Source organism: Tamandua tetradactyla, chromosome 9 (genome assembly GCF_023851605.1).
Source record: "Tamandua tetradactyla isolate mTamTet1 chromosome 9, mTamTet1.pri, whole genome shotgun sequence".
In the NCBI taxonomy this organism is placed as follows: domain Eukaryota; kingdom Metazoa; phylum Chordata; class Mammalia; order Pilosa; family Myrmecophagidae; genus Tamandua; species Tamandua tetradactyla.
In genome coordinates this window covers 30,332,421-30,357,477 of record NC_135335.1, presented here as the reverse complement: position 1 = coordinate 30,357,477, position 25,057 = coordinate 30,332,421, and the positions used below count along the sequence as shown (strand labels likewise).

General features: G+C 49.0%; 1 protein-coding gene and 1 long non-coding RNA gene across 8 annotated transcripts in view; one reads left to right on the top strand and one right to left on the bottom strand.

Moving 5' to 3' along the window:
* The window catches only part of MGLL (monoglyceride lipase), a 175,734-nt gene that overhangs the window by 145,607 nt on the left and 5,070 nt on the right, over positions 1-25,057 (top strand). For 6 of the 7 annotated variants that reach the window (XM_077116333.1, XM_077116339.1, XM_077116337.1 and 3 more), the window contains 3 exons: positions 1,407-1,484; positions 6,666-6,755; positions 24,497-24,712. In XM_077116333.1, the coding sequence (XP_076972448.1) occupies positions 1,407-1,484; positions 6,666-6,755; positions 24,497-24,712 (384 nt within the window). The remainder of the gene's footprint in view (positions 1-1,406; positions 1,485-6,665; positions 6,756-24,496; positions 24,713-25,057) is intronic. The other variant, XM_077116336.1, reaches the window with a different exon arrangement.
* Positions 20,516-24,827, bottom strand: LOC143646903 (uncharacterized). Its single transcript, XR_013157736.1, has 3 exons — positions 24,671-24,827; positions 22,439-22,589; positions 20,516-21,905 (listed from the first exon to the last, which is right to left on the bottom strand). It is a non-coding gene; the product is annotated as an uncharacterized LOC143646903 (long non-coding RNA).

Below are 25,057 nucleotides of genomic sequence, written 5' to 3'. Positions count from 1 at the left end.
TTAGTTCTTTTTCTGGGGTGATGCAGATGTTCTAAGAAATGATCACGGTGATGAATACACAGCTATGGGATGATATTGTGAGCCATTGATTCCATTGACACCATGTATGGAATGTTCATACGTTAAGAACATTCGTGTTTCTATCTTGGTTTGTTCTGTCAATAAAAAACAAATCTTGAAGTTGAGTAGGGCACCATAAAAAAAAAAAAAAAAAAAAAAAAAAACGTTCCAGGAAAGACTCATCTTCCCAACAAGTTTCGTGCACTTGCTTTGTTTATTCAGCAAATCTTTGGTGACTGCCTTCTCTGGGTCCTTCACCTTGTTGGCACTGGGATACGGCAGTGAACAAGGCAGCTCGGCCCCAGAGTCCTGCTCCTCTGAGGCACTATGGCAAAAGGCCTGCCCTGAAGCGTACTCTCCCTCCCAAGAAAATCTGGCATGACCCCAGTTGTCCTCATGCATCACTGATGTGGCCATCCCATGAGATTTCCCCACAGAAGGCATGGATTCCAAGTCCCCTTTGCACAGTGGACTTGCTGAAACCACTTTGGAAGGCAGCAGTTGTAATTACCTCTCTCATGTCCAGTCTTTCACTGGCAGATGCTTAAAAATGATCTTAGAGGGCCATTAAAACCTTTCCAATCAATAAAGGCATTTGTGAACATCTGTCGTATTTGAAGTGATGGAAGCTTCTGACAATTGAAAGTACGCCTTTGAGTGTATGGCGAATGTATGGCCAAACTCACATCTCTTGCCCATCATCATCTCGGGTTCATGTGTGGAGACAGTTGTCCTCTATGCGGGAGAAATAATTTGGAGCTCTGGCTGTACCTACTTCCTTTGTTGTAGATCATATACTTTTCCTGACGTCTCTACTCTGAGCGACATTTTCGTTTGTTTACTCGTTCAGTCAGCTGACAAATGTTTATTGAGCTTCTCCTCAGGGGCAGGATCCAGAAAGGAGAAAAAGATGAGTTCTGTAGGAATTAGTGTTCATTTAACCTTCACAGAAATCCTTGGAGTTGGGTTCTATTATCCCCATTCTATAGATGGTGAAACTGAGACTTGAACTTTCTCAAGAATTCAGGACCAAAACTTGAATCCAAGTTTGCCTCACTCTAGAGCCTATGTGTCTGACTTCCATGCTTTACCGCCTGCCTCTTCCAAGGTCGTGTGCAGTGAGCTGTGCTCATGCCTATGTCTTGGTCTCCAGATTATTTTCAGATGACAAGACCTGGGTCCCCATTGAGTCGACGATGTTGGGAGCTCTTTGGTTGCATAAATCTGATTTAGCCTGCCGGAGCCACGATGATGGGCAGGGGTGGTGCTGTTTCACCTCAAGGGTGGCCTGTCTGGGGGCCACCCTCTCCTGAGTTGGATTTGGGGCTCTTTCCACACTCCCACAGGATTCTCCAAGGAGCTTGAGTGACTTGGTCGAAAGGGCGATGACGATGGTAGTCTCTAAGATGCCAGTTCTTTCATGGGTGAGCCACTTCCTTCCCTCCTACCACCAATGGATCCGACCTACTTCCTTTGTAAATACATAAGTGGGTGCCTCAGGGCTGGTGGCAGAGGCAGAGAGGGGTCATTACCAGGTAGCAGCAGAGGTCTTCTGGTTGACCTTGACAGACTTGCTCTTTCTGGGGTGAGGGGCTTGCCAGGCCTGTCTCCCTCCTTATCGCACGACCTCACAACCCCTCTTCGCAACCTTCTACTTGTCTTCCTTCATTGCCTTGATGATGCTTTGTTCTTTCTTTTCCAATCCTACCCTTTCTCCCTCTACTCCATGTCATGCTAATGAAATGAGCAAGCCTTAAAATAAAATGTAAAACAGCAGGGGAAGGGAAGATCTTTTGCAACCATTCAAAGCATCCTGCCCCTGCTCCATGGCTCGCTTCTCTCTCTTGGGTCTTTTGTGCAAAGGAGGCTCAGCGCCTATTACTTCTTAAGCCGCGACATAGTTGTCATCAAAAGATCTGCCTCTGTCCGGTTGAGTAATGTTGGAGATTTGGTGTGGAACTTAGCCTGCAGGTTTAGAAAAAGAGCTGACTGTCGGGGATGTCCAAACATTCCCCATCGTGACTCCTTAAAAAGCCAAGTGTCCGGTCCCTGAGCAGCTTGCCCAACATCATCCACACCTTCAGTTCCAGCCAGCACAGGTCAGGAGTGCTTCCCTGCTCATGGTGGTTCTGGAATCTGCCTCACAGTGGAATCACCTGGGAGCTTTTAAAAAAAAAAAGAAAGAAAAGAAAAAGGAAAAAGAGATACTGAGAACAGGACACCACCTGCTCAGATGAGAATTTCCCAGGCTGGGGCCTGGGAAGAGATGTTCGAGATGCTTCTTTGGTGATTGTAAGGTACATACAAGGGCTGACAGCCCCTCAAACTTTACCACACATCCAAATCCAAATATCGATCCAGTAAATCAGACATCCTCCCAGTGCTGCTGGATAAGGGCCATGCTTTGAGCAGGGAGAGATAGAACAGAGAAGAGGGTTCCACCGGCTAGGCTACCTAGATTTCAGGAACAGGACATTGACAATGAAGGGCTGTCTGGGAAAACCAGGAACCAAGGGGCATGTCAAATGAATCCCTGGACTTAAAAAAAATCTCCTTCCTAGTTTCCTCCTCTTCCCTCTTCATGCACTCTCCTTGGTGATAACTTACACCACCCTATAAGACACTGAAAAAGAAAAAATACTGCATTCCCTGCACAGTGCATTCCTGGAGAGATGCAATGGCTCAGATACATTTGTCATTGAACAGTTGGTTCTTGTTGCTATGACACCAGTATTTCAATTGAACAGCCAACTACTAGAGTTTCATGATTGGTCTTAATTCTTTTAGCCACAGTTTGCCCCGTCCTGAGCCACCTGATCTCGGCTTCCTTAGAGGAAGGAGAAGAGCTGCTGTCCCTGCAACAGGGACTGGATGCATCCGTGGACCCATGTGCCTTCCACCTCCAGCCCCAAGCATGGTACATTCTTGCCATTTCTCCTCCTGCTTAGCAGCTGGAGAGGGCCAGAGCCCTTACCGGGAACACAGCTTACGGTACCTGGAAGGGGAGGAGAGGGGAGGGTAGTCAGCTGCCATTAATTTTTTAATTCCCTCCAAGGGCCCACCCCCCTTGCAGTATTCATTTTGCAAAGCAAACACTTCTCTTTCATTTGTCCTATGACCCTGTTTTCTTAAGCGCTTCCTTCAGCTGCAGGATGCTCCTATGTCAATGGAGAAAGAAAAGCCAGCTACCTTGGAGATGAGGACAGACAAGTCTTTTCCTATAATTCCCTCCTGGAAGGAGATCTCCCCCTTGAATCCGTCTTCTCCCCTCCCCACCCTCAGACACCAGGGGAAAACAGGTTGGCACTGCGGCATTGCCTTTTCTGATTGTAGTTGAGCCGGCAGCCTAAACTGTCAGCATCCTCCCGTAGCCCTGGACATAGAGGTCCCGGCACTTTTGGGTACTGAACACTTTGGTTTAAAACCAAGGAGGTGTCTGCTGCAGGAACATGGATTCAAGGATGCAGGTAAGCATGTTACTCCCCAAATGGCCCGTCATGATGATTGACCGGCGCCTTATGCCCAGGTCACTGAAGAATCAGGTAGTGGGGCCTCCAAAATAAATCAATCGTTGGCAAAAGAGCAAACCAGTGGCGGGCGCAGAAGAAAAAGAGTGGGCTTTCTTTCATTGTGGTTTCCGGGGTGAGTCCTGAGGCAATCTGTCCCAGAGCCTCTCACTGGGGGATGGGCAGGAAGCCCACTTGTGGGAAAGCAGCCGTGTCCTTGAGATAATCAGGCAGTCTGCAGGGGTTGCAATGTCTGGGAGCCTGGAATCTGCACGCTGTCTTGTCACACAGTGTGATTCCTGAGCGTGCTAGGATTACACAGAGTTGGTCCCCAGGTCCATTCTGGAAGTGGTGGCCAGAGTCATGGGAAACAGCTGGAAATCTGGAGATCAGATTGTTGGAATGCATGCTAAAATGTTTTTTTCCCTTAACATTGCTGCCCTTGGACCATTGTTGCCTGAGAAGGTGAAAGATAGAGCTGTTCCTGGAGGGAAAGCTGGCCCCAAGCTCTCCTTTGTATGCACCGAGCCAAGCAGAGGCTGTAGGCTGGTGAAGATTTTCTTGTGTTTTATTTTTTTTTTAGCCTTTGAAAGCCCAGACCCAAACTCCTGAATTTAGGCTCTCAGGGGAGTTCGGGGGAGTTCGCAGTTCCCAGAGGTCACAGATATTTCATGCATGTCTAAATGTCCCCAAGTCCTCTGTGAGAGGCCCTAGAATTCCGAGCCCTTCCTCTCCTGGGTGTGTCCACAGAGCTGGTTCAAGATGCCACCCCAACTCTTGAATATACCCAACATGCCACGTCTGCCCCCTACGAGGCTTCAGATAATGTGGTTGGACTCAAAGCATGGCCCAGGGTTGCATTTCCTTTTATTTCTGTGCCCGGGGCTTGGCCTATGGCCTGGCCTGTTGGCAACACTGAGTCAGCATGAACAAGCTCTGCTCACCTGGACTCCAAGGTTAAATTGCAATGACCCACGAGAGTCATAGAGGCAGGGGTCAGGGTGGGGGTGGGGGCTCCTTGAATTAAAAAGGAATCACTGATTATTGTCATATGAAGAACGAGGAGCTAAAGACGTGAATGCCAGTCTAGGTTCCCCCACCTGAGTCCTTTAATAGCAAAGCCGATACTGGTCTCTGCCTGAGGCCCCCGTGGTCTGAGGACCCATTGCGATAGTTACAGGCCTAGGAAACAGAGCCCTTTATAGCTCTGAAGCTAAAGGGAGGTGAGGGAAAGTTCAGCTGCAGTGCCAGCATGGAGAATAGTAGGGGCTGTTGGTTTTGATCATAAATAGGGAAGGCTTGAGCTCTCCATGCATTCATACAGAGAAGAGGGATGGAGCGAGAGAATAAATACAGGTGGGTAGTATAAAAAGAAAAAACAACCTCAGCCTCAGGTCTGCTGCCCCTTCCTCTTGAGTGTCCTCCTGAGCCTCCATTAATGCCCATTAAATGACAGTAAAGAGCCACCACCTCACAGGACCTTCCGTAAAGATTAAAAGGCGGAGCACCTAATACCATGCCCAACACACCTAAAAAATATTGTCACTCAGGAAATATGAGTGGCCAGGATACTGGCAGGATGTGATTCCTTAGCTGTGGGACCTGTGTCCTTGACATGCACTGAGAACTCGCTGCCCGCCACCTGCGAGGGCATTCTAATTCCAGCGCTTCACAGCTCACTTTTGAAATAGCATCTTTCATCTGCAAGTGTCTATGCACATTCCAGAAATGAAAACAGCCTCTTTCTGAAGGCAGAAGTGTGAGATCCGGGTTCTCTCTTTTCCTGGGTAAACACGAGATCCAGAAAGAGAGTCAGGGGGAAGGGGACGCTTGTACCTGAGTCAGGTTCAGGTTCAACAAATGGGGATTAAGCACCTACTGTGTGTCGGGTACTGTTGTACACATGGTCTGATCTACCCTTCTCGGGAGTCCTCTGGGAATATCTGTTTTGCAGAGAAGGAAATGGAGGCTCAGAGATGTTGTTTTGGTTTGCTAATGCAATGTGCCAGGAATGGGTTGGCTTTTACAATGGAGATTTATTAGCTGACAAATTTACAGTTCTCAGGCCATGAAAATGTCCCAATTAAGGCATCAACAGGACAGTACCTTCTCTGAAAACTGGTTACCCCTGAGCTGGGGCTCCTCTGTCACAGGGGAAGGCCAGCATCTGCTGCTCCTTCTCTCCTGGGTTTCGGTGCTTCAGCTTCAGGCTTCAGTGGCTTCCTCTGTGATTTCTGTGGGTCCTCTCTTAGCTTCCCTGGGGCTTTTCTATGTGGACTCTTATTTTCATCTTTAGCTTCTGTGTGAGTGTTTATCCTCTCATAAAGGACTCCAATAAAATGATTAAGACCTCCCTTGAATTGGGTGGGTCACATCTCAATTGAAATAACCTAACCAAAAGGTCCCACCTACAACAGATTTGCACCCACAGGAATGGAGTAAAAGAACCTGGCCATTTTTGGGGTACGTAACAGCTTCAAACCAGCACAGATGTTGCAATCCTTTGTCCGAGTTCACAAGGCGACAGAGCTGGCAAGCAAATATGGGTCTCTTAACTTCTGCCACAGTCAGGCTAGTAACTATTTTTATTGTGCGTTGAAAGGAAGTCACTAGAAGGATTCTTTCTGATGAGAATAGACACTTAGAGCCATCCTGCTTCCTTCTCAGGTGATCTAGGGGACTCTGCTTCTGCGGTGTATTTTTAGCAGCCCTTGAGAAGTGACTTGTGTACGAGAGCTCGGGCCAGGCAGCTCCTGCGAATAATTCACAATTGCACCCGGTGAGCGATTGCAGGGAGGGCAACCACACAGAATCCAGAGCAGGCAAAAATAGACCTGGTGTGACTGCCGCCAGCCGCCGAAGGCTGCCTGTCGCCGGCTCACCCACGGTGAATCCGAGCCAGGACTAGTTGGTGCCTCTCTGAATCAGAATAAAGAGTCATTGGGTGTTTGGTCTTCAGCACTCAGTCTCTGGAAATGAACCTGGCTGATGTTCAGCTTGGGTGTCATTTTCCTTAATTTGCTGTAAACTGTCACTTGGGAAGAGCCGGGTGTAGATTTCACTTGTGTTCACAGCGCGTGTTTTCCACTTCCCACCTAGGTCCTTGCTGCAAAAGTGCTCAACTTTGTCCTGCCAAACATGTCCCTTGGGCCGATTGATTCCAGTGTGCTCTCTCGGAATAAGACGGAGGTGAGAGTCTCTGGGAAAGTCTGGGGGTGGTTTGGGGCTGGTGAGAGAGTGGAAGCCACGGCCGCTGTGGGAAACCCGGGTTTCGGCTCTAGCCATGGCTTCCTGCCACCCTTGCACTGAGACCCCATGCTTAGTGATGGGACGAATAGATGCCGCTAACATCACCTGGCCGGGCCGATGACAAGGGGTGTGAGTGAAGTCCGAGGTGTGCTGGAAACATGCAAAAGAGCTGACCAGATGGGGGAGTGTGTGTACATCTGTCAGGCCTTTTTGGTCGCAAGTGACAGAAACCTAAGTCAGAGTGGTTTAAGTCAAGAGAATGGTGGGTTTATTGGTGCATGTAATTGAAGGTTTCAGGCGTGGCTGCGTCCAAAACAGAGGTCTTGTTCAGAACATGTCTTTCATTTCTCATGTTTTGGCTTCATTCCCAGCCAGGCTGGCCCCAAGGGGAGGCAAAGTGGGCCACTAGCAGTTTTACCCGACCCACCCCAGTGGAAAGACTCTTTCCAGCAAAATCTCAGGACTGATTCTTATGGGATGACTGGCCAGGTCTGGGTGACTTGGTCTATTCAGAAACCAGGAAAAGACAGGGGTCAAGCCCACTCAAACCTGGGGGGGAAATGGTAGCAGAGGAAGGAAAATGGATGCAGGCCCAGTAAATGTTAGATATCCGTGGGAGAAAGAGGGCGCCAAGTGGAGGAAGTAGCACCCTTACATGTAAGGGTAAGGTACAAGAGAGTACAGACTGTTTGGAGAACAGCAAAAGTTGGGTTCCATTAGAGTGTAGAGGACAGCCGATGACCAGCAGGTGATACAGCAGGAAGTAAACTGAGGTTAGACCATGGAGCACCTCGTGGAGCCCATATCCCAGGAACATGTCACAGTCCCCAAAGCAAAGCTTCCATAAAAGCAAACCAAGTGAAAGAAGCTCAGAAAGAAGAGGCAAGGTGGCTTGGGGAGGGAGAAGCTGAGGAGTTGTGCCATCCAAATAACACCACTGCCTCTGGGACTGGCCACCAGGGTCAGCATAGACAAAAGGTCAAGATCAAGGTTGACCACATGCATGGAATGCTGGGTTAGAACAGAATCCAACAGCCCAGAGATTGTGGTTAGTCTGTTCAAATGCTGCTCAGCAAAGCAACCTACTCCCCACTGAGGGCTAAAAACCAGCCCTCCCTTCATTCACCTTCCCTTAGGCTGGGCTAGGCCAGATGCTGGGTGCCCTTTCAGCCTTCAGGACAGCCCTGTGTGAGAGATAATAATGGTCCCATTTTACAGATGAGCAAGCTGAAGCTCTGCAAGGTGAGAGGATGTGTCTGGGGTCCAACCGTTGGTGGAAACGGCCAGACAGCGTCGGTGGGTTTGGTCTCCAGCACCCCCACTGCGCACATGAAAGCTACCTCAATTATCGTCGGGATTAAGCAAATCCTTTTGCTGTCCTTTTCCCTCCATTTCCCCTTTTGCCTTGGGAGTCTGAAATCACTTAATCACTGACTCCCTAAGAACCCCAGAGATGCAGTAGGGTGCTCTGGCATTCTGGTGGCATGCTCAGGTTTCCTTGGGATTTTGGCAGCCAGCCTCTAGCCTCATTATAAAAGTAGACCTCCTGCTACCCCCACCCCCACCCCCCCACCTCAACATCAGCCTGTAGGAAGGAGACTTGCTAATCTGCCCAAGACAGCCACATTCAATTAAAACATTAAATTTAATGTAATTTAAAATGCCCACAGCGCCTCCCAAACTCACACCTTAGGGCCAGATTTGGCCCACAGGGTCAGCAGGATGGCCCTGGTTTTTCCAAAAGGATATTTGGGTAAAGAGAAAAAGGATAATGTTAATGCACAAAAGTGTCTTTTGTGCACGAAAAAAGGCACAACTTCAGGACCCAAAAAGGCAAATTTAGGCTGTTTCATTTAGTACTGCATGAATGACATCAATGCTGTAACCCTGCTTCTCAGAAGCAGAAACTGAGGTTCACAGAAGTTAAAACTGGTCCGAGGCTGCACAGTTAGCAAGGGACAGAGGTGAGATCTGAATCCAGCTTAGTCCAAAAATCCATGCTTTGGTGCCTCCTTCCTGCTCGTATTTATGATCTCTAAGCTCTTTTTTCTCTCATTCTTTTTCAATACTGAGGGGGACCTTAGCATGGGCAGGGGCACCTCCACTTGCCAGCACCCCTAATAATGCAATCTGTAGTTAAACCAGCTATCTTTGCAGCACATGTGCTAGGACAATGATTTTTTGTCTTGTTTTGTTTTGTTTTGTTCATAAAAAGGAAGGAAAGAAAGAAAGAATGAAGAAAGGGAGAAGGGAAGGGAAGGTGAGGCGCCTCCCCTATGAGGGTCTTGAGAACATCCTAGCTTTTTATCCGAGCAAAGAAGGTGAGAAAAAAGAGAGATGAAGAGCCCACTTTGTGTAAAATTATCCAATCTTGAAACTTTCCTCTCATGTTTGACATGATGGAAAATTCCAGAAGGCCTTACACAAACCATAGGCGTCTGGTGCGACCACGCAGCACGCAGCTTCCCCCCACCTGCCTCTAGCTGCTATGCGCCATCATTTAGCAGGTTTCTGGCTGGCCAGGTAAACAGTGTGATTATTCAGAAACTCAAATAAATGTCCCCTCTGGGAAGACAAGGGTGAGGGAAGGTAGACGGTCAGCTGGACGCGGGACCCTAGTGGGAATTGATAAAGAGCAAGTGTCCATGCCTCTGCGAGGAGAATCAGCGCCCCTCGCCTGTCACCAGCCTGAATCTCCCTTTGAAACATTCTGCCCGGGTTTAAAAATAGCAACGCCTGGGGTGGGGGGGAATAAGATGTTCAGAAGAGGCACCTCCTGGGATCTAACATCAGGGCGTCTCAAGACACATCTTTAGCGAAGATATTTCCCACGGAGCCCTGCAGCTCTAAAAGCCTCAAAAAGAAAAGGATGTTTGCCTAAGGAGCTTCCTCCAAGCAGGGCCACGAAGGAAAGGGTGGAGGAGTTGCAGGTGAGATGGGAAGATTTGGAAGTCTCTGGGGCAGCGGGTCGGCTCTGTCACTGGAATGTCAAAAGCAGGATGTTTGTTTGGGGGTTGCTGTGGCAAGTGTCCTCACACCCACCCGGGGGTGTCAGCGCTACACGCTTCACTGGCATCGCTTCACAGCTGCCGCCCCACAGAGCGCCTGTGTGGAGCGGAGAGAGCCTTTGCGTTGGCTCAGTGGAATCCAATGCATGGTCAGTAGCGCCCTTTTCTGTGCCGAACCCCACAACCCCCTGGCTCCCCATGAAACTGGAAATCCTCTTCCCTGAAAAACTGCTTGTCTGCCCAGCATTTTGCAGTCATGGAAGCTTGGGCCCAAAGAGAGCTAGTCACTTGCCCAAGGACACACAACTCCTAAGTAAGGATCCGAACCCAGGTCTCAACTCCAACGTGGCACTAAATCCCTCAGAATAAAGACGTTCCCACTCAGGCATTTCTAAAAATTATTATCATTTGTCTGTACATGTAGGCTCCCCTATCGGGACATCAGAATATTCACATATTAGTGATCCTGTCCCTAACAGAATCCCTCCCACTCTGAAATGTGATTTTAAATGGTTCTCCCAGCCAAGGGTGCTGGGGGAGGAGGCGAAGAGGGGAGGTTGCTGGAGGTCTCCTTTTACCCTTGAACGATGGATAAGCATTTCAAGTCTTCAGATACCAAAGGCTCTGCTTTCTGTCCGAGCCCAGTCCTTCGGCTGGCCCTGCCAACTGGGCAGTAGCCGGGAGAGAGATGCTGCGGTTCTGAGCACACCGTGTACATCCACTGTTTACATATCGAGGCAATTTGTCTTCTAGAACCAACTCTCTGTTCTCTATAAATATCCCTGGGACGCACTCCAAGCGCATCCTGGCTACTTTATATTCACCATGGGTAAGCCATATGGCCATCCTGTGCGCCCGAGCGGGCAGTGAGGAGTAGCTAACTTTGCTTCCTTGAATGCCGGTGTGTTGGTCTGGCTCCCTCAGCCCCACCCAGGGCTTCAGCCTCCTGGATTAGGGGGCTTATTCCCTGTCGGAATAAGCACCAGGTGGCCAAGAGCGCCCTGGGAGGCCATCCGGCGTCGAGCCCTGGAGCTTGCCTCGGACCGCTCCTGCTGGGCATCTGGAAGCCTGGCCACATGTGAGGGCTTTGGCTGATGGTAACCACAGCTGAAGCCAGAGCTCAGCCTCCCACTCAGGTCCGGAGGACACAGCCGCCCACATAAGTCCCCTCTGAGAACGGGTTATTAGCTTTCCAGTAAACCTGGTTTGATCAGCCAATTTGATTTTTTTTAGCCAATTTGATTTTGCAACTCTCTATCATTCATGTAAGACTTGTCTATTTGAGGGAGCTAAAAATGTACCAATACCTAAATATTAATAATAATAAAAGATCACATCTCTTGGCATGTCCAGCTCTGTATGGGGGAGGCTGGCAGTGGGGTGGAGGTGGGTTGTGAATAGATCTGTGCCCTTTTCACTCCCGGCACACTAGGGGTCTGCAGATGCCACCTCCACTTTATTTCCTGCTCCCAGCCCTCCCTCCCAGCACTGACTTTGGGGAGACGCAACCAGAGAAGCTGGCTGCTTTCAATTGCAGTGACAAAGCCAGTGACTCTGTAGGAGATTGTCAGGGGAGTTGCAGCTGTCAGCCAAGAAACAAGACAAAATGAGGGCTGGCCCCGCTCAACTTCTCTCCCTGTCACGTGGTGGGGCCTTGTCAGTCAAAGGAGAAAATAACATGCATGATCAGCTGGGCTCACATGGGGGAAAAGCTCACAGCAATCCCTGCAGCTGAAGATTGGACCCCTGTTTGTAGCTGAGGTTCGAGATGTCACTAGCTTACCAAGGTTTGGGGTCAAGGATGCACTGGACACAAACCACAAACCAGGGATACGGAGTACAGGCTCTTTCTGCCCCCAAGAGGGCTCAGCTCCTACTGGCAAAGAGCACAAAAATTGGGATTTAAGAAGAGATCAAAGAAAATCACCAACTTCAGCCTCCAATTTTAATTATAAATGCTCAAATCTATAAAGAAGCTGGAATGGTAGATCAGTGAACACTCAAACGTGCCTTCCTGAGATTCACCAATTTTTGTAAAAACATCTTATGCCTATATATGAAAATATTGGTATAGCTAGATTTTTCTGGGTGAAACTTTTGAAAGTAAGTTCCAGGCACCATGACCCTTAGCTCCAAAATACTTCAACACGTGTTGCCCAAGAGCAGGGAAGCAGAGTAGGGCCATTCTCCAGCTAGCTCCTATGCTTGAAGAGTAGTAAAAGTCCCAACCGTTGTGCTCTATTCACCCATATTACAGCTTTCCTAATCGTTACCAACTTTCCATGTCATGGCTTGATTTTTGCCATTTTCTTGGCCACTGTGTTAGGGTTCTCTACAGAAACAGAATCAACAGGAAATGTTCGTAAATATAAAATTTATAAAAGTGTCTCACATAACTGTGGGAACGTAGAGTCCAGAATCTGCAGGGCAGGCTGTGAAGCCAACAATTCTGATGGAGGGTCTGGACGAACTCCACAGGAGAGGCTTGCCAGCCAAAGGAGGAAAAGAGCCTGTCTCCTCTGAGTCCTCCTTAAAAGGCTTCCCATGATTGCATTTAGCATCACTAATTGCAGAATACACTCCCCTTTGGCTGATTACAAATGGAATCAGCTGTGGATGTAGCTGACGTGATCATGACCTAATCCTATGAAATGTCCTCATTGCAACAGACAGGCCAGCACTTGCCCAACCAGACAAACAGGTACCATCACCTGGCCAAGTTGACACATGAACCTGACCATGACAGCTACCATATGACAGCAGTCCTGCAGTATTCTTGGAATTCTTTCTCATTCTCCTTCCTCTACCCTCGATCCTTGGACCTGGGAGAAGATGGAGCACGGTCTGGTTGGCTGGAGAATGCAGTGACTGCTTTTTCCCTTCTTGCTATGGCCACTTGGGAGCTCTTTCTGCATCCGGTGTCACACTTGAGGAATCCTCTGCTGCAAAGGAACATGGGAGGTTGGCTTTTCGCATCATTTGTGAAAAACCCTCCAAAAGAAAGTCCTCAGGGCCTCGTAACAGGTTTGTGCAAATCTGTCGTGCTCAAATGCATAGAATCGTGCCATGCCTGGGCCCAGCTGAGCTCATGGCTCATAGAAGCAGATGTGAGGACATACAGGAGTTCAAACTTCTATAGCAGGAAGTAATTCACACACCCTGGACTCAATGGCAGTGCTTATAAATGAAGATTCATCTGATTAATCTTCTTTCTACCCCGAATGGGACTGCTGTGCCAGACAGGGGAGATGCCGAGGCAAGGCCCTTATTTGCGAATGGCTCTTGACGGGCTCTGGAATTTCAGCCATCAAGGTTGGGGACCTGCTCCGGCTAGCAGAGGGACCTGGGAGGTCATAGTCATCGTGCCACAGCCTCCTGGTAAACAAGGTTTCATTCAGCAGCCTGCTTTCTGCTGAGTCAGGCAAGGTCCTTATCTCGGCAGTGTCACCCGCAGGCAGTGCAGCAAGTAAACAAATTTTATCACACCCCAACTCCAGGCCAGGCCCTGAGCTGGAAGGCTGGGCACAGCGGATGAGGCACCCTGTCGCCCCTGCCCTCCAGGAGTCACTGCCACCAGTTGTGTTCCAGAAGGAAAGACACCAGGAGCTCAGTAGACAGAGCACGGGGCTTTAGAGCCAAAAAGGCTGAAGTCTGAAGCTCGGCTCTGCCTCTTTGTGCCACGTGACCTCGGAAAGGACACTCAGTGTCCCACATACTCATTCCTCAGTAGTATCTGCGAACCAAACCTGCATCCCATTGTGGATGCAGCATAAAGGGAAGCCGTTGTCATTACAGATGTGAGAGGGGCATTTTTCAGGAGATAGAGGCAAAGATATGGGAGCCTGGGGAGAGGAGCGTTATCTGTCAAAAGGAGAGAAGGTTTAAACTTGGTCTTGAAGGGAGAACAGGTGTTTGTGCCGCTGTCAAGAAGGAAGTGGGCAAGGGGCGTTCTGGGGAAGCTCCCAGTCTGCAGAGGCAGAAAATGAACACACAAAGGAGTGGTAGCTGGGGGGCCGGGGAGAAGGAGGGGAAGGCTTCCTAGAAGAAGGTGCGCCTGAGCTGAGCCAGCTCAGGGGAGGGGAAACTCCACAAGCAGCTAGACAGATGTGAAGTCTGAGGGGCGCAGGTTGTGCAAGGACGCAGAGGTGCAAGGGAAGGGGCAGGGAGAGGTGAGGAGGAGAGGCAGCCAGAATAAGTCACTCTTGGTATCACCGGCCATGCTAAGGAGCCGGGACTTGGCCCTGGAAAGCACGGAAGGGTTTTCAGCAGAGAAGAGCCATGAATTGACCTGTGATTTTGGAAAATAGCTCTGGCTGCAGTGTGGAGGGGGTTTGAGTGCCGTACGTCAGTTGAGGGCCAGTGGCCATGGCCCAGGGGAGAACCAGCTGTGCCAAAGAAGTGACACAGAGGGAGAATTCACTGGCTGCAGCCCAGCATAGCTGTCCTCCCCAGTCAGTATATCCAGCATTCAGGCCACTTTCTACAGTAAATTCTTATTTGCATTTAGAACATTTCATGAAGCTGGCATTCTTGAGAACACAGCATGATGAAGCACAAAGGAAAGCAATGCCAACTAGTGCCAAAAAGCTGAACTTTGGGGGGCTTTTCTTTTTCATGCTCCATAATTTTTTGTTGAATGAAGTCATGAGGGACCTTTTCCTGAAATCACTTCAAGTGGGAGCAGCCCCTTGGCCCCTGGTCTGCCAGCAGGGCTGGTGCAGAGGTTGGCTGCAAACTTCTGAGCTGTGCTGGCCTCTGGTGCCCAGACATGTTGCTTGCAGGCTGGGGAAGAAAAGGGTTCATTCATTCATTCATTCAGCCAGTGTTTACTGAGGGCCCCCTGTGTGCCCAGATTCACCCCGTGCGCTGGGACACAGCAAAGAATACCACGGACAGAGTCCAGTGGGAGAGACAGACAGTCCTACAACATGCCTCAGATTGCAAACCAGATAAAGGCTAGGCCAGGAGCACAGTGAGCCAGGAGAAGCACTGCCTCTAGTCTGGGACCTCCTTGAAGGGATTAAGCCTGAGCTGAGCCCTGAGGTGATATTAATTAGACCAAGAGCAAGGGGCTGGGAAAGCCATCTGAGGTGGGAAGGAGGCATTTACACAGAGGAGAGGATTTTCTCTTACCCAGCTCTTTCTGCCATAAATTGCGGCTCCTGCCATTCCCGACAAAGATAGAAATGCAGCAGTTGTCTCTGCAAAGATCTGTGAACTCACTAGGGTTCCATGGGTTTCTACATTTCACAGAGCTCACTTTTGGTGTAACTGTTCTGCATCTCCAGAATGCCAGAGGAGGCACTCTGTCTTCCCTTATGATTGGGAAAATGCATGAATTAAGGGAGGTCTAAGCAATGGAAGGAGGAGGCTCTAAAGCACAGGCAGAAGGGTGGGCTTACGCAGGGAAAGGGAAGAGAGTGGATGGAAGGAGGAGCTGGAAGACCTGGCAACCTCTGGGGCCCACCAAGTCACTTCACCATCTGCCCGGTACAAATATTCATGGTCCCTCACCAGGGCCCCAGTTCTTTTCTGGGTAGTACCTGGTGCCACCTCCACCACTCCTGGCTAGCTAAGACCACAGTCTAACCTTGACTTTGTCTTCTTAGGATAACAGAGCACGGTGAGTGGTTAAAAATGCAGTGATGGAACCAAACTTTCTAGGTTCTTATCCTGGCTCTCCCTCTTACTTGCTTTGTGACCTTGACTGAGCTGCCTAACCTCTGTGGGTCTCAGCCTAACCTCTGTGGGTCTCAGCCTAACCTCTGTGGGTCTCAGCCTAATGTCTGTGGATCTCAGCCTAACGTCTGTGGGTCTCAGCCTAACGTCTGTGGGTCTCAGCCTAACCTCTGTGGGTCTCAGCCTAACGTCTGTGGGTCTCAGCCTAACGTCTGTGGATCTCAGCCTAACGTCTGTGGGTCTCAGCCTAACCTCTGTGGGTCTCAGCCTAACCTCTGTGGGTCTCAGCCTAACGTCTGTGGATCTCAGCCTAACGTCTGTGGGTCTCAGCCTAACCTCTGTGGGTCTCAGCCTAACGTCTGTGGGTCTCAGCCTAACGTCTGTGGGTCTCAGCCTAACGTCTGTGGGTCTCAGCCTAACCTCTGTGGGTCTCAGCCTAACCTCTGTGGGTCTCAGCCTAACGTCTGTGGATCTCAGCCTAACCTCTGTGGGTCTCAGTCTCCTTCTGTGTAAAATGGCAATACCAGTAATAGTCCCGACATCCAGGGTCCCTGTGAGGACTGAAATGAGAAAATACAAGTAAAGCAGTTAACACGGGGCCTGGAATAAGGGTTAAGGGCTCAAAGTATTAGCTGTTTTTAATATTATTCTAATTAAAAAATGTAATATCACATCTCATCATGGAACAAATTGGAGGAAAAATATATAGGTCAAGAGCTTCAACTGTCGGATCCTGCTCCACCAAGAGTTTAAGAAAACTCCCAGCTGTGGGTTGCAGCTGTATTTAATGTGCTTTAGTGCAAAGTTCCTTCCCACAGAGAGACACTGTGTACGAAATTCAGAAGCTCCAGTTGGTTTGTTACAAGCTGTCAAGTTCAAATTTGCCGAGGGCCCTCACAGCCCCAGAAAAAAGAGACAACACCAGCAGAGAGCTTAAAAAAAAAAAAACAAAAAAAAAAACACAACAACAACAACAAAAAAACACTGGAGGCCAGGAAAAAATTCACAGCTGGTAAATGTTAAAATGCTGAGGTTCAGGTAGGGGTGGGGCTGTACCCAAGGTCCCGTGGCTCGGGGCATCTGAAGCGGCGATGCCTCCAGAGGAGAGCGGCTCAGTGTTGCCCATTTACTATGGAAGTGGCTTTGGGGCCTAACGCTGCACTTGGCACTGCCGGTGACACTGTCTCATTTAATCTCACTGACATTCTTGGAGGCAGTTACACCATCGCCCCCATTTCCCAGATCAGTGAACTGAGTCCAGATTAGCGCCTTACTTAGCTCACACAGCTGGGAAATGTCAGGGTGGGTGTTTACCCAGCCCAAGATTCCAAATTATTTTTTGTTTTGTTTCGTTTTGACATGGGTAGGCTCGGGGAATCAAACCTGGGTCTCCGGCATGGCAGGCGAGAACTCTGCTGCTGAGCCACTGTTGCCCACCCTCCAAGTTTTTTTGTGTGTTTTTTTCAAGTCTCAGCTATGGTGGCACCCACTAAAGTCAAATCATCCTGAGATCTGGACCCACAGCTTGGAGGCCCTGCCTCCAACTGCTGTGTCCCAAGCAGACAGTGTCCCTCATTACTTCATTCGACTTCATTACTTCATTCAGCGGGGTAGGTGGTTGTGGTCCAAATAAGATCAGAAGTGGGAGGGGGGAGTGGGAGATGTGCAAGAAATAGTGCAAAGGCTTGATTCTTTTTGGTTTTTTGTAATTCACCTTTTTATTTCAATATCATCGCAGACTTGCATGCAGTTGAAAGAAATAATACAGGGAGATCCCATGTACTCGTTTCCCAGTTTCCCTGCCAGAACAACACCTTGTAAAATGATATACAATATCATAAGCAGGATGGGGACACTAACACAGTCAAGACACATTTCCATCACTATGAGAATTCCAGCTGCTGCCCCATTATACCCACTTCCCTCCCTCTGCCCCCCTTCTGCCAATCTGTTCTCCATTTCTACGATTCTGTCATTTCAAGTGTGTTATATAAATGGAATCATATGGCATGTGACCTTTTGCGGTTGGCCTTTTGGTCTCCGATTTTAAGGGGCTTGTTTTGCTAACCATGGCTGTGGGTGTGGGCTTGGTCTGGGAGGGAGGCCTGTCTCTGTGGCTGCAGGTCACACTCTTGGGGCTCTGCCTGCAAGGAGGACTCTGGGTGGATTTCGATCTTATACTTTCAAGATAGAGGTTGCTGTGTGGGGAAGGCTTGGCCCCTCTCTGCCTCGGCTTTCCCACCTGGCAGGTTTGATGCCAGGGCACTGGGTAGAAAGGAGGCCGAGGCCCCGCTCCAGGTCCCTCCTCTTCCCTTGGACCTGGCTCCAGTTTCCCCCTGCCCCTTCATCTACAGCCCAGCTGCGCTGCCCTTTCCGAACCTGCCCTTTGGCTCAGACATTTGGCACAGGAGGCCCACAACAAGCCATTGTGCATCCAGGGCCTGCTTCATCAAGAGGTGGAAAGTGACGTGGAGCTCAGGAAGCCACTTGGGCTGTCAGGGCAGTTAAACCAGAGAGCAGACTCCCAGAGGGGCCTTCGTGCGTGAACGGTGCAGGGCGGCCCTGGGAAAGCGCCCCGGGAAGGGGGCGCATCCTGAAAGCCCAGCGCGGGGCGGCAGAATGGCCTCTCACCGCCCCCACTCCCGGGCAGTCCCCAGGGCTCCCTGCCTCCGTGGCGGGGGTCCCCTCGCCCACGGGCCACGCACTCCCTCCACGCTGCCAGGTCGAGCAGGGCGCCGTCAGCCAGGGCACCGGCAGGCTGCTGGGATCGAGACCCGGCACAACAGGACAGACGCTGCCTTCTCTGGACGGTGACGTACCCGTGTCGGAGATGCCCCCGGGCCACTCACCCTTTCCCACGCTGTCCTGTCCACGTGGTCCCAGTAAGCGAAGCCCCCTTGGTGACGCGACCGCGCTGTTCACTTCCCATTGGCCAGAAGTAGGCCACGTGGCCACACCTAGCTGCAAGGGAGGCTGGGAATTGTAGTCCTCCAGGGAGGTGTGTGCCCCTCTGAAAACAGAGTTCTGTTGGGGAGGACAGGAATTTGGCAGGTTCCCAAAACCCTCTCTACCTTCGTTTTCTCATCTGAAAAGCAAACATTAATACTGGGGGCTTATGGAGATGAAAAGAATTATTATATGGAAAACCCAGTGCCTAGCACATAGGAGGAGCTCAGAAATGTTAGCTATTTTTATCTTTGCTGTTAACTGAGGTCCTGTAATATATACTCAGAAGAATTGGAAGCAGGGCCTGAAAGAGATGCCAGTGTTCTTAGCCACAAAAGGTGGCAGCAACTCCACGTCTGTCTGCAGATAAAGGAATCAACAGAATATTCTTTCCACACCATGGATCTAACCAGATAAGGGAATGCATGCATGAATGAACCTTGAGTGAAATAAGCCAGACACAGAAGGACAAATGTTGTATGATCTCACTGATGTGAAATGATTAGAACATGCAAATTCAGAGTCAGAAAGTAGACTAGAGGTTACCAGGGGCTGGGAAGGAGGTAGGGAATGGGGAGTTATGGCTTAATAGATACAGTTTCTGCTTGATGATGGATAACGGCGAGGACAGTACAACATTGTCAATTTAATCAAAACCACCCAATTGTGTACTTGAAAGTGACTAACATGGGGACTAACATGTTATGTAGAACATATGTGCATTAGTTTGTAAGCTGCGGTTATGCAATACCAGAAATGGAATGGCTTTTTAAAGGAGAACTTAATAAGTTACAACTTTACAGTTCTAGTGCTGAGAAAAATGTCCAAACTTGGGCACCCAGATAAAGATACCTTAATTCAAGAAAGGCTGATGGGGCTGGAACCCCTCTGTCAGCTGGATAGTCACGTGGCTGGCATCTCCTGGTTCCTTGCTCCTGGGCTCCATTGCTTTCAGCCTCTGTTCCTGTGGGGGGTTCCTCACTTTGCTTCTTCGGGCCTGGCTTTCATCTCTTGGCTTCTTCCCCCTTGGCTCTCTTCAGGTTTTGGCTTGCTTAACATCCCATGCAAAGCCCCAAGGCAATGTCTTCTGGGCTCCAAGCGTCTCCAGACATCCGTGTCTCTGTTCACCAAGTGTCAGCATCGGATCAGCTCTCTGTTCTTTCTTCAAAGTGGTTCCCCTTTTAAAGAACTCCGATAAACTAGTAAAGACCCATCTTAGGTGGGTGGAGTCACATCTCCATCTAATCAAAAGGTCATGCTCACAATTGGATGTGCCACATCTCTGTGGAGATAATCTAATCAAAAGTTTCCCCCCTACAGTATTGAATCAGGATTAAAAGAAACGACTGCCCGCCACAAGATTAAACCAGGGATAAACCATGACTTTTCTGGGATACATAATAGCTTCAAACCAGCACAATATATAGCCACCACAAAAAAATATGTTTTTAAAAATGCAAGATAGTCTGAATATTTCAACAATGTAAAATAACATATACGTAGGAGAATAGTAAACCAAACTCCTAATAAAATTATAAAACAAAACAAAAATGCGATCCTGTATTTAAAGTCCTGGCACTGAGCTAGGAGCAGACTGTAGTACCCAGTAAATGGTGCTGCATTTGTTATTGTTGCATTAGCTAGTGTCAGGGTTCAGCAGGCTCCAAGTCCAGTGCTCTTTCATGGGCAGCACAGCTTTCTCCTTACAGAGCCTGAACTAGCTCCCCCTGCAGCCGCAGCCTGCGCGCTGGCTCTGGGCACCACCCAAACAGATGGCCGAGCCCTGCAGAATTCAGGCCAGCTCAGCTGCAGGAAATGGCTAATCCATCTCTTGTGGCTTTCCACAAATGGCCTGCTTTGCCTTACTCGGTCCCCAACATGGGAAGGGTTCCAGGAGGTGAGCCCAGGACAGCCTGTCCCCTCTTGGCTTGGGCCTGGAATGCCAGAGGCCCATAGGGGGAGGTAACAAAAGAGGGGCTGTAGCTGCTGCCCTTGGAGAAGTCAGAGTGGAGCACATCAACATCCCACCCTCCAGCCCCCAGCCTCACGGGCAGCACGTGCACATTCCTCTCAACTGCCCGTTCACTGCTTGTCCTTCCCCAGCCCGGCTCCACGTGGCACTTCTCCAGCCAAGCGTCAAAACCACAAACTTCCCTGGCAAGAAGGGGGAAATGAGCAAAGGGGCATTGAGGCCTCACCTCTGCCCACTTGGGCCTGAGAGATTTCTAAAAACTTCTCACATAGACTCTGCGGGGCCAATGCCCCCATCTCAGGCATCCCATCAGGGCACTGGCTCCCTGGACTGTCTCCATGGAGACCAGAAGCAAAAAGTCCTCCTTCTGTGCCCCAGGAGAGCCGATATAGATGGTTGAGGACAGAAAGCAGCCTCTGGGAGTGTCTTGTAGAAGGACAGATGGATGCTGTACAGCACGGTCAGGGCAGCAGGCTCCCTGAGGGAGGGACACACAGGCTTCTCCAGCTCAAGACGCAGTGCCCAGAGCCCACTGTGTCCAAGACCAGCCCTTCAGCCTGGCCCCTTACACAGCCCCTCAGTCAACGCCCTGCCAAAGAGATCTGGGAGCTCCTGCGTGGTCCCCACTCCTCGGGGCAGGCCACTGTGTCCTCCCCTCCACACCACCTCCGACGCCCACCCGAAGAAACACAGTCCATAGGTGTTAACACCACAAACACCAAAACAGCTGCAGAACTGTTTTTGAGCCAAATAAGTGAGGGACATGATGCTATTTACATAAAATAGCCCAGATCAGTGCTTGACATTTTCTCCCGGTGCGTGGATGTTTGTGAAAAGTGCAGTAAAGGGCCTGGAGGAATCGACACCGAAGCAGGGGGCAGATCCAGTTTGTTGAAAGGGCTGACTGCGGTGGGCATACAAACCGTGAGTCACTTTTATTTCATTTTTTATATGCTGTATGGTTGGGGTCACATTTCATTCTTTTTCCATGTGAGTATCCCGTTATTGCAGCACCATTTGTTGAATTTTTGCTTGTTTGTTTGCTTGTTTTGTTTTGGGTGGGGGGAGGCATGAACCCAGGTCTCCTACATGGCAGGCGAGACTTCTACCACTGAACTACCCTTGCACCCCCTGTGAGCCGCTTTTATTTTGTTTCATTCACTGCTGTGGACCATGGTCATCAAGTAATACTGATAAAAATAATAATGATAGCAGCAGCTGTTTCTGACATGGGGCACAGATCAACTGATGCAGCAGCCAGGATCCTGGGAAGAGGATCCTATTGGCATCCCCATTGTGCAGAAGAAGAAACTGAGGCCCATGGAGTTGGGAGAGCCGAGTCTCTCCTTCCTGCTCTTAGTTGCTCCCTTAGGCACATCTTGAGGCAGACTAGTCTCTTGGTTATGGAAAAACCCAGCTGGACCACTTGGAACTTCCATCTTGTCTTCTCCTGTCAATCTCTGGTGTTGAAAAAGAGAAGAGGGGCTGGGGCAAGGGTAGGGTTTGGGGTTGGGGCTTTCTGATGCGGATGTCAGCCCAAAGCCTCAAGTCTGGTTTTTCTTGAGTGTTCAGGGAACCCTGTGGGATGACCTCACCAGTCTGTCACCCAGCATAGAAGATCTGGCCCTGACTTGGCTTCTCCCCCACCCACATATCCCCTCCCCCAGGGCCTGCACTCTCTACGTCCATGGGGCCTTGGGGCCATGGTCCCCTCTTCCCTTCCCTGAGTGCCGGCACCCCGAGCTAAGGCCTTCAGGCTTGTCATCTTCTCCCCAACCCAGGGGTCCAGGTAGGCCTCCTTCCCCAAGTCTACTACCCAGGCAGTGTCCCTGGGGTTGGGCCTTCTCTCCTGCTTACAGATCCTGAGTCTTTTGCCCTTAAGCTTCTCCTATCACTTTGCTAGGGGGAGAAATGGCATCGTCTCCCTTCCCGCCTCGGGGCATATGTTAGAATCTTCATATGCATTTTGCATTATTTTTGCAACTGTCCAATAAGTTTAAAATTATGTCAAAATTCACCGGCCATGTGCCTTCCCACGTGGCAGAGGTGTCCCAGATGCCAGCAGCCTTTCTTCAGAGACTGTATCGTCTTGTAGATGCCTTGATTTGGACATTTTTCATGACTTCAGAATTGTAACTTGTGACCTAATAAATCCCCATTGTTAAAAGCCTAAAAAGAAAAAAAAGAAGAAGAAGATAGACCCCTGGTATCTATATTATTTTTAAAACTCTCCAGGTTGTCATAACATGTAGCCAGAATCCTCTATAGCTCTAAAATTCCATAGTTTTCAATATACCTAATGCTAAGTAAATAAATGACAATTTCAATATACCTAATGCTAAGTAAATAAATGACCAAAAAATGAAAATACCACAGTCCAAATTTAATGAAAAGAAAATCCCTATTTTTCCATATTAAAGCTTAGAGACAAAAAATTTTAATGAGAGAAATCGAATTCATGCTCTTCCTTTCTCATAATTTTGAGGTTTATGAATTAGAAAAGCGAGGCAACTACGCTAAAAAAATTTCAAACACAGTTTGAAATTTGGCCACATCATTTTTATGTCACCATGCTTGAACCATCAGGCTATTAATAATAAGAATAAAGTAACCAGGAACCTGAAGCTTCTGCTGTGATAGTAGGACATCAAATAAAGCTTGTCAGAGTTTAGAAATTAAAAAAAAAATTATGTCAAAATTAAATTTTTGCATGAGGAAGAACAAAGGAATGTCAATACTGCAGGGTGTTGAAAATAGATGGTAATTAATATTTCAAAACTTTAACTTATGTGTGAGACTAAAGCAATAAATGTTTATTTGGCACAAAATTTATATGTTGACCAGTGCAGTTCCTATTATAACTTATGTGGTAGCTTAATTGAACACCATAGTACATGGAACCTTGAGTAGGGCATGAGATTTTATAGGTTTGTCCAGAGTGATGCCCCAGTAAATCCCAGAGTGATTTGAACAGTGAATAAAAAAGTATTTGCAAAGTTCCCTTGGGGGAAATTCAACTTTCCCAAGTGGAAAATTCTTGATATTCTCACAAGCAGTGAGGACAGCCAAAGCTATAGGCTGAGTCCCCAGTCTTGGGGTTTGTTCATATGAAACTTATCCCTGCAGAGGATAGGTCAAGCCTACTTAAAATTAGGCCTAACAGTCACCCACAAGAGAACCTCTTTTGTTGCTCAGATTCAGCCTCTCTTTCTCAGCCAACACAACAAGCAAACTCACTGCCCTCCCCCTCTCTATATGGAACATGACTCCCAGGGGTGTGGGCCTTCCTGGCAACTTGAGACAGAAATCCTAGAATGAGCTGAGACTCAGCATCAAGGGATTGAGAAAACCTCGACCAAAAGGGAGAAGAGCAAAATGAGACAAAATAAAGCGCCAATGGCTGAGAGATTCCAAACAGAGTCGAGAGGTTATCCTGGAGGTTATTCTTACATGTTAAATAGATATCACCTTTTCAGTTAAGGTGAATGGTGAGGTTGCTGCTTGAAAATGTAGAGCTGTGTTCCAGTAGCCATGTTTCTTGAAGATGATTGTATAATGATATAGCTTTCGCAGTGTGACTGTGTGATTGTGAAAACCTGTGTCTGATGCTCCTTTATCTTCCTTATCGACAGACAAGTAAAACATATGGATTAAAAATAAATAAATAATAGGGGGAACAAATGTTAAAATAAATTTGGTAGATTGAAATGCTAGTGATCAATGAAAAGGAGGGGTGAGGAGTATGGTATATATGAATTTTTTTCTGTTTTCTTTTTTTTTTTTTTCTGACTTGATGCAAATGTTCTAAGAAATGATCATGATGATGAATATTTTTGGTGACAAAAAGTAATAATTAAAAAGAAAACCAACAGGCCCAAACCCAAGGAGCTCCCTCGCACGGGCTCCTGGCTCAGTAACCATGGCAGACTGAGCTGGCTGTGATGGAACCAGCTGTTCTTTGGCAAGAACGGGGCACCAGGCTAACGGGACAGACTGGGCCTCCCAAGGACAACACTACCCACCTCCCATGCTGTGAACTGACCCATACCTTCCTCCCCCCCCCCCCCCCCATCCAGGTGGATATCTACAACACAGACCCGCTGATCTGCCGAGCGGGGCTGAAGGTGTGCTTTGGCATGCAGCTGCTCAACGCTGTCTCCCGGGTGGAAAGGGCCCTTCCCAAGCTGACGCTGCCCTTCCTGCTGCTCCAGGGCTCAGCCGACCGCCTGTGCGACAGTAAAGGGGCCTACCTGCTCATGGAGTCCGCCAAGAGCCAAGACAAGACACTCAAGGTGAGCCGTCCGCTGCCCCGAGGCAGGCGAGAAAGCGAGCTCCTGGGGGTGCACATGCCCAGTGACTCCCACCCAGGCAGGCAGCTCAGGATAGGAGCCAGCCCAGCCCACTGAGAAATAGGTAGCAGAATGACAAGGCGTCTTATTCATTCTAAGAACACGCGTGAGTCACTAGCCGATTGTTCTGCATGAATGAGCTTGGAGGAGAGAATAAAAGAGGGATCAGAAGATTTTAGGGTCAGGAAAAAGAAACCACACCTGGACACTGAGTAAATAAAATCTCCCAGGAGATTGCTTGTCGGTCAAACGGTGTGTGTGCTGGGGGTTGGGGGGAGGGAGCTCTTC